This window comes from Cyprinus carpio, chromosome B11, assembly GCF_018340385.1.
Source record: "Cyprinus carpio isolate SPL01 chromosome B11, ASM1834038v1, whole genome shotgun sequence".
NCBI classification, from domain to species: domain Eukaryota; kingdom Metazoa; phylum Chordata; class Actinopteri; order Cypriniformes; family Cyprinidae; genus Cyprinus; species Cyprinus carpio.
In genome coordinates this window covers 24,570,898-24,580,897 of record NC_056607.1, presented here as the reverse complement: position 1 = coordinate 24,580,897, position 10,000 = coordinate 24,570,898, and the positions used below count along the sequence as shown (strand labels likewise).

General features: G+C 32.4%; 1 protein-coding gene across 1 annotated transcript in view; it reads right to left on the bottom strand.

The window, feature by feature from the left end:
- Window positions 1-10,000, bottom strand: part of sos1 (son of sevenless homolog 1 (Drosophila)) — a 46,905-nt gene that overhangs the window by 26,950 nt on the left and 9,955 nt on the right. Inside the window, 6 exon segments of the mRNA XM_042733474.1 lie at window positions 1,804-1,931; window positions 3,545-3,643; window positions 3,729-3,839; window positions 5,233-5,376; window positions 6,017-6,199; window positions 8,195-8,395. Of these exon segments, the coding sequence (XP_042589408.1) occupies window positions 1,804-1,931; window positions 3,545-3,643; window positions 3,729-3,839; window positions 5,233-5,376; window positions 6,017-6,199; window positions 8,195-8,395 (866 nt within the window).

Genomic DNA, 10,000 nt, shown 5'->3' with positions numbered 1-10,000 from the left:
CATTTACAGCTAATGTTTGTTTTTGATCTATTACTTTAACACAGATTCAAGCACGACTGTAACTGTAATCTTTTCCTTCACAAAAGCGTCTGATCAACAGAATTCAGCCTCTTCAAAACTAAGAGCTGGTTAACACTGAGATCACTCGACTCTAAAACTAAACACAACAGTGAAATAAATCAAGAATAATGATTTCTCAAGCAATGCAGCTGAATTAAATCCAGTTTTCAACAACATGACAGAGTTAAAAACATAAATCATCTCAGACGCTCACAATCATCACAGCTCACAGACGGATTCTTTGTTCTGGTCTAATCACGTTCATAACTCCACGAACAGCGTGAAAGTGATGAAGAACACACACGTACCGTAAGATCAGCCATCCTTTCCACATACACCAACGCATAAAACCAGAGGAACACGAGCCACGGCACAAAACCAGCAGAAACCAGCTCAGATCCTCATGATTCCCTCCGAGAGCGAGCGAGTGACCAAGAGCTGCTTTCCTCTCTCTCTCTCTGAGAACAATAACAGCCGGGACGCCCAAACCTGACGCAACAGACCTCCACCAGAGGGAAACACACGAGGGCTGATGGGTGGAGACCCGTGTGTGTGTGTGTGTGTGTGAGAAACACTTTCATCACATGTATGTTTATATACGGACAGGACACAATGGCCAGACAATAACTCCAACTATAACAGTTTTAACCGTAAAAGTGTGTGTGTGTGTTATTAGTGTGTGTGTGTATATAAGTGTGTGTTATTAGTGAGTGTGTGTGTGTGTGTGTGTGTGTGTTATTAGTGTGTGTGTGTCTGTGTATATAAGTGTGTTATTAGTGTGTGTGTGTCTGTGTATATAAGTGTGTTATTAGTGTGTGTGTGTGTGTGTCTTTTTATTTGTGTTATTATTTTTTAATAATTTTCTTGTGTGCATATATAGTGTGTGTTATTAGTGAGTGTGTGTGTGTGTGTGGTCGTTTTATTGGGGTTATTATGTGTGGTGGTGTGTGTGTGTTATTAGTGAGTGTGTGTGTGTGTGTGTGTGTGTGTGTGTGTGTGTGTTATTAGTGTGTGTGTGTGTGTTATTAGTGTGTGTGTGTGTGTGTGTTATTAGTGTGTGTGTGTGTGTGTGTGTGTTTGTGTGTGTGTGTGTGTGTGTGTGTGAGTGTGTGTGTGAGAGAGAGTGTGAGAGTGTATGTGTGTGTGTGTGTGTGTGTGAGTGTGTGTGTGTGTGTGTGTGTGTGTGTGTGTCTGTGACTGTGTGTGTGTGTGTGTGTGTCTGTGAGTGAGTGAGTTTGTGTGTGTGTGTGTGTGGTGTGAGTGAGTAAGTGTGTTAGTGTGTGTGTGTGAGAATGAGTAAGTGAGTGCGTGTGTTAGTGTGTGTGTGTTTGTTAGTGAGTGTGTGTGTGTGTGTGAGTGTGTTGTGTGTTGTGTGTGTGTGTGTGTGTGAGTGTGTGTGTGTGTGTGTGTGTGAGTATGTTAGTGTGTGTGTGTTTAGTGTGTGAGTGAGAGTGTGTTAGTGTGTGTGTGTGTGTTCGAGTGTGTGTGTGTGTGTGTGTGTGAGTATGTTAGTAGTGTGTGTGTGTTAGTGTGTGAGTGAGAGTGTGTTAGTGTGTGTGTGTGTGGTGTGTGTGAGAGGAGTGTGTGTGTGTGTGTGTGTGTGTGGTGTGAGTATGGTAGTGTGTGTGTGTGGTGTGTGTGTGTGTGTGTGTGTTGTGTTAGTGTGTGTGTGTGTGTGTGTGTGTGTGAGTGTGCGTGTGAGTGTGTGTGTGTGTGTTAGTGTGTGTGTGTGAGTGTGTGTACCTGAGGCGTCTCTTGGCGAGGCTCTTGGAGCAGATTCTCTCCATGCTGCTCTGCAGGTTCAGGAGGGCAGTAATGGCCTGCTTCAAACACTCTTTATCCTCCTCCTCCTCACTCTTCTCCTCCAGTTGCTGCAGAGACAGACAGTGATGAGAAACATCTGAACTCAGTCTGGGTTTCACAAACTGGGCTTCAGCAGTTGATGGTAAAAACAAACAATTAATTGAACCACAAAAATCTCAAATTCAAATAAATAATAATTGCTAATAATTTTTTAAATAAAATTTAATTATAAATCTGAAAATTAATATTTGTACAAATTAAAAGCAACCAAAAACACTTAAAAAATAATAAAATAAAGTAAAAAAAATTAATTAAGTGAATTAAAATAAAACACTAATTGCTTAATAAAAACATTAAATACAAAAAATAAATGAATAATTTAAGAAATAATAAATTAATTAAATTAAAACTTATTTAATAATATAATAAATAAATAAATAATTTTAAAAATAAAATCAAATCCCAAAAAAATATTTGCTACAAATAAATGACATCATTAAAAATGTTTAAATAAATATTTAATTTAATTTAATTAATTAAATCCTAAACATGCTAATTAAAATAAATAATGCAAAAATGAACATGCGAATGTGTTGTTAAACGACTGAACTTTCTGTAATGGACTGAACGAATGTAAGTCAGGAATCCTGTCATATTTCGTCACATCTCTCGTCAGCTCGTGAGTACACACAGATATTTCTGAGGTCTGTTCAGGCGTCACAGCGGCACAGATTTGCTGCTTTCTGCTCCATAAATCCCTCTGAAAGAATCCAGAAAAGCAGCTTAGGGCTGCTGGGAATGCTGGAGCTCTGGAAGAGGCACATGTTCAGATCCTTGTGACTCCAGACAGAAGCACTGATCCCAGATCCATCCACACGACAATATCACAAACTCACAGTGACTCCGTGTTTCTGCCACCGAAGCCCTTTCAGCTCAAATATTCCCTCGAAGCGGAGATTATAAGATCATTTTTAATCATTTAACAACACATTCGCATGTTCATGCTTCTCAGATGTCTGTAAATGATTTTTAATGCATTTTAATGTGATCTTTAGCTATCTGTTTTAATTTTACATTTTTATGATTTAATTATTAGCTTTTCATCAACTCACAAACCCCCAGACTGAGAAACTGCAATTTAGATTTTACATTTAGAAATCGAAAATAGTAAAAAAAAATTAAGTGCACCTCTAATATTGTTCATAAACATTAATGCGCTATTATTAATTAAAATAAAAATAAAAATTATAATTTTTATTATTATTAATAATAATATAAATTAAAATAATGCATTATAAATTAAATTTTTTTATTTAAAAAGTAATTAAATTATTACTATAATTATTATTTATAAAAATAAAACAATTTAAAAATTACTTTTATAAGAAAGAATATAATAATTAAAATCTGCAGCAGTATTTAAAAAGAGTTCATGCTCTAAACATTTTTAGATTTAGTAATTAAACACAGAGTTGGTGAAATGCACCTCCAAAACTTTTAATAAACACATGAATGTGTTATTCAATCAAATAAAACATAAAATAAAATAAAATAAAAATGCAATATAAATGATTAATATTATTACTACATATAATTAAATTAAATGCTTAATTTATATATAATAAATGGTAATGTTATTAAAGCCTGCAGCAGGGTTAGAAAAGTGTTGAATGACACTCGCCTTTAGAATCTCGAAGTAATGCAGACAGTGGTAGACGGGCGTGAGGAGTAACCGTGGTAACACATACTGCACCGCCTCTTTGAAGCCCTCACAGATGGACTGAAACACACACACACACACACACACAGACGGTCAGTTCATCTTCACACAGGGCTGGTCCTCCAGTGTGTCCCTGACCTCTGACCTGCAGGTAGAGGGCCGCTCCGGGTTTGGACAGCTGACTCAGGAAGTGGTCGTGGAAGCCGCTGCGCAGGATATCCTGTGCGTACGTCTCGTAGGGGTCAAAGGCAATCACCTCAAAATTTACAACCCCTAAAAACAAACCGACGACAGGAAACACAAGCGTCTCAGACGCCACACACACACTACATTAACTCCAAAATACACAACACACACACACACAAAATCATCTTACCAGCAGTGCTGAGCGATACCGCTTACCAAATAAATAAACACATGAATTATAATAAGAATTACTGTTATGAATGTTACAAATAAATATATATTTTAATATAATTTTGTTATTAAATAAAATATATACATGAATTAAATGATTACTATTATTATTAATGAATAATTAAACAAATTAAAAATAATACTTAATAAAATATTAAATAATGATTAAACATTGCTATTATTAATAATACAAAATTTAATTAAGAAAATGTAATTTAAAATTACATGAATTAAATTATTACTATTATTATGGGTTGAAATAGTATTATTAAACAAAAATATTAAATGATTAAATAATTATTAAACATTTAATTATATTTAATTATCAATTACATTCATTAAATTATTGCTATTATTATGGGTTGAAAAATAAACAAATTATTAAAAATTTTAGTTACTTTTAATTAATATTAAATAAAAATATTAAATAATTATTAAACATTGTTTTTATTAATAATTAAAAATTGATTTTTAAAAAAGTAATTAAAAGTACTTTATTATGCAATGTAATATTGTTAGGAAGAAAACAAATAATATTAATTACATTACTACCATTCATTTAAAAATTACATTATTATTATTTAAAAACAACTTTAAAAGTGTTTTTTTTTTTAGATTAAATAATTATTAGTACAATAGATACATATTTTAATTTAATAATTTACTATAAGTTATAATGTTATTGTTAAATAATAAATAAAGTGTAATAATAATAATAATAGTTAATTAAATTATAATTATTAAAGTTATAATAACTTCAATAAGTTCTTATAACAACTTCAATTATTAAAGTTGTTATAAATTGTAATATCAATATTAAATAAAATAAATAATTTATTATAAATTATATTATTATTAAATCAAACAAATAATTTAAATGTATATTAAATACATTTTAATATTAAATAAGTCAATTTAATAAATTATTACTATTAATATTAATTAACAAACTACTTCATAAGAAATGACAATTTTTAATAACTACAATTATCTTAACAAAACATTGAAAAACATAATAATTTATTATAAATAATAATATTAATAAACGAAATCTTTATATATTACTGTTAAAAATAATATTTGACCAAAAGAAATCATTAATTCACTGATTTTCAAGTCTAGGTCTGACTGTAGTCACTGCACTTTGCCAAAAATACACAGTTTCAAAGGTACAACGCAGACATGGCTATATGAACTCATCTGTAGATGTATGTATCTGTGTGAGGTCTGACCTCGGCCAGGTCCTCGAAGCAGCTGCCCACGAGCGGGTGAGGACTGCCCTCGTCCGTCATCTCCACCGTGTCCTCGATCAGCCCCAGCAGCTTCACCGTCACCTCGTGGATGTCCACGATCCGGCTGAAGATGTTCTCCACGTCCTGAAGGAACACAGCACACTCGGGAATCCCCCTGGCGCTCATTCTGACTGGCTCAATAGTGCCATATGCAGCATTATTGACATTATATATATATATACTGTATATATAGCAGGTAAAATAAGTATTGAACACGCAGGGGAAGTTCTCTTTAGAAAAATCCTCCAGCTCCCACAAATTCTTTGGTTTTCCAGCATTTTTGTGTATCTGAACCCTTTCCAGCAGTGACTGTATGATGTAGCCGGGGGGTGAAAACTTTTGAAATTTGAAGATCAGGTTAAATTGAACTTATTTTGTCTTCTGGGAAACATGTAGGTGTCTTCTGTAGCTTCTGAAGGGCAGTGTTAAATTAAATAAATATGATATTGAGGCAAAATAAGATAAATGTATGCATCTCCATTCTGTTCAAAAGTTTTCACGCCCCGGCTCTTAACGCATGGTTTCTCCTTCTGGAGCATCAGTGAGTGTTTGAACCTTCTGTAATAGTTGTGTTTGAGTCCCTCAGTTGTCCTCAGTGTGAAAAGATGGATCTCAGAATCATACAGGCGTTGTTGGAAAGGGTTCAAATGTTCGTCAATAGCGCAGTATTGTGGTTTTGGTGACAGCTCTAGAGCAGAGGAGCGAGGATGAGGAGGGGACTCACGTGAGCGGAGAACAGCATGGCGTTGGAGGCGAAGGGCTCACGGAAAACCTTGATGATGAGGTTGAGGTCGCGCAGATACTGACGCACCTCCGCCATGAAGGCCTTCACCAGATCATAGTACATCTGCTCCTCGGCCGCCGACGGCTCCTCGTCCAGAGGAAACACACTGATGTCCTCCTCCACCTGACTTAACACATAAATCAGCACATCCAATCAAATACACGGGGCGGAGTCAGAGTCATAGCTGGGTGGAGCCTGGGACACGGCTGGGCGGGGCCTGAGACAGAGCCGGGCGGAGCCTGAGACACGGCTGGGCGGAGCCTGAGACAGAGCCAGGTGGGGCCTGAGACAGAGCTGGGCGGGGCCTGAGTCAGAGCTGGGCGGGGCCTGAGACAGGGCTGGGCGGGGCCTGAGACAGGGCTGGGCGGGGCCTGAGACAGAGCCAGGTGGGGCCTGAGACAGAGCTGGGCGGGGCCTGAGACAGGGCTGGGCGGGGCCTGAGACAGAGCTGGGCGAGCCTGAGCGAGTCACAACACATAATCATCTCTGCATCTGATCTGAGTTTGAGGCGCTTTAATATGCATTTACGAACCAAACATGAGACCACAAGCCTCTCTCTACAGACTTAAGGCCTGTTCACACCGGGACGAATTTTGCGCGCGATATTCGCCGACGTTTAACGCCTCGTGACTAAACAAAGGGCGCCAATGTGAGTGTGCACACCGACGCGAAAAACGCCACGCGTAAAATCGTCATTTTTTTAAAAACGCCTCGGGTTCGTTTTTTTGGTTTGAACAGCTCCGCGTCAAAAACTATACGACCAATGGAACTGGCGCTTTTGCACACGTGTCCTGTACTGTCTGAATTTACAGTAAAAACACACTTTGGGGGCGCTCAACACACAAACTGTCCTGCTGAGCACACATACGTAACGGCGAAGAGATATATACGCCAAGTAGCGTCTACACGCCGGGAAGAAATAAGACTAAGATGCAGGCACGTATGACTGTAGAGTTGCTGGTCCTCGTTGGTGTCGGAACAGCACAAAGAACTATATGACAAACGCGACAGCTATTACAAAAATCTTGATAAAAAAGGAGAACTAAGTATTTCTAGTATTTCCTGTTTTACATTAAGCGCCCATCTAATGTCATGAATAATTTGCATGTTCACCTAGCTCATCGGCTCAGGCGCGAAAATCGCTTGGGTGGTGGAACACAAAAAACGCGTTAAAGCATTAAAAATTAATGTCATTTTAGAGCGCCGATATTCGTCCCGGTGTGTACGGCCCTTTAGAACGAGAGACTCCAGCGATGCTCCGTCAAAATAAAAGTTTTGAAAATGAAAAGAATTAAGACATTATGTCATTTTAGAGTTGTACTGTAAAATTAAATTATCATTTTTATAGTATTTTAATGAAACACTCATTTTTTTTAAATTACATTACAATAGTAATTTTTATTTTATTTAATAATAATGATAAAGTTATGAATAAAAATGTGTAATATTAAAATAATTTTTATTATTTTTAATATAAAAAAACTTTCTAAATTAAAATAATAATAATAATTACTATTATTGTTCTTTTTTGTAAATATTTGATTTTTACAGTGAAATATTGCAATAATATTTCTTGTTTTGTTTTTATTTGGTATTTTTTATTTTTAATTAGTAGTAGCAGTAATATTATTATTATTATTATTATTATTATTATTATTATGTGAAATAAAAACTACTATATTATATTATTTTCTTAACCCATACTAATTTTTACAGTGAAATATTAAAATGGTAACATTTCATATTTAGGTTTTATTTAGTTTTTTTCAATTATTTAGTAATAATAATAATAATACAGTTATCAATAAAAAAGTATTAAAAGTATTATTATATAAATAAAATAGAAAGTTTTTCAATTACTTTTTAATTTTATTACACTTTTCCTGAATTGTTTTAATTAAAAAAAAGTATTATTCATGATTTATTATTATTACTATTATATTTCTCTTAAATACTTGTTTTGTTTTTACAGTGAGATATTACAGTCATTGTATTTCTTAGTTTTTTTTTTGGTATTTTGCATTTATATTCAGTAGGAGTAATAATTATTATTGTTGTTATTATTATTATTAGTTTATATCCATATTGATATCTAATCACATAATTTTGCAGTCCTACAGACAAGCAGAGCAAACCTTCTGTCAGAAATGGTACCTTATCGGCACACATGGCCACAGTGATGTCCTGCTGCGAGATCTCATAGTGACGAATGTTCCGCACGTAGTTCCCGGCCAGCTTCAGGATATCTGCAGAGATGTACTCCAGCACCGCCACGATGTACACCGACACCTGATGATCGATCTTATAACCCAGAACCTCCTGCAGAGAGACACAGACCACATTCACTCACAATCACAAGGACCTGAGTGAAGCACTCATCATGAAGAAATGATCATCATTTGAGCACCCCCATCATCACCACAACACTAACCACAACCACACACTCCATTATAAATACTTGCACACTGACACAGTTTTCATAATTTTGGCTCCAGAACAGAATTAAAATGAAACAATCACGATGAAATTAAAGTGCAGACTTTAAGCTTTAACTCAAGGGATTAAACTAAAATATAACATAAAATGCTTTTTAAAAATAATAATTAATAATAATATTCATTATATAACTGTAACTTGAATAGTTTTTGGTCAGCAGCTAAAATAATAAAAATTGTGCCTGTGTCTTTTTGCTGTCAAATCTTTTATCAAGTAAATGTAAGAATAACTTAACTAATATTTCCAGTCTCATTGATTTATATTTCAAGCGTTAGAATTTCATCATAAACATTTCAGCATCTGCACCAAATCCAGATTTTAGTCTCTGAATAAAACTGAGCAGTGTTTTCCTCCATATTCTCACTGTTTCAGACTATATGAGCCGGAAAAGCCTGATGATCAAATAATAATATTAATTATTATTATTACTAGTACTTCTATTGTTACTATAGCAATAATAATTATATTTGAAATTAAACATAACATAATACACTACAATATTATTAAATCAAATAAATAAGTTGCTATTATTATTAATTAATTAAATAAAATGATAATATAATTGTTAAATCAAAGAAATAAATTAAATTTTAAAAAGTATGAATTCAATTACTATTATTATTTTAAAATTAAAAACAAATAACTAATCATAAAATACATTTATAAAAATCAAATAAAGTAATTAATTAAATTATTACTAGAATTAATAATATTTTTATAAATACAATATAAACGATAATATTATTGTTAAATTTATTAATTACTATATTTATTAAAAATAAAAATAAAATAATGCACTATAAATTATAATTATATTATTTACTAAAAAATTATTAAATTATTACTATTATTATTTTAAAATTAAAAACAAATAACTAATAAAATACATTTGTGAAAATCAAATAAAGTAATTAATTAAATTATTACTATAATTAATAATTTTTTTATAAATACAATATAAATGATAATATTAGTTAAATTTATTAATTAAATTATTACTATATTATTTATTAAACTAAAAATAAAACAATGCATTGTAAATTATAATTATATTATTTACTAAAAATTATTAATTCAATTATTAATATTATTTTTAAAAAATTAAAAACATAACTAATAAAATACATTTATAAAAATCTAATAAAATAAATACATGTATAAAAAGTAATAAATAAATTAATTCAATTATTAGTATAATTATATTTTTTATAAACAATATAAATGAGAATATTATTGTTAAATTTATCAATTAAATTACTATTATATTATTAATTAAAACTAAATATAAAACAACTCATTATAAATTATAATGATGTTATTTACTAAAAATGATGAATTCAATTAATACTATTATTATTTTGAAAATAATTAAAAACAAATAACTAATTATAAAACAGATTATTATTAAATCAAATAAATAAATAAATC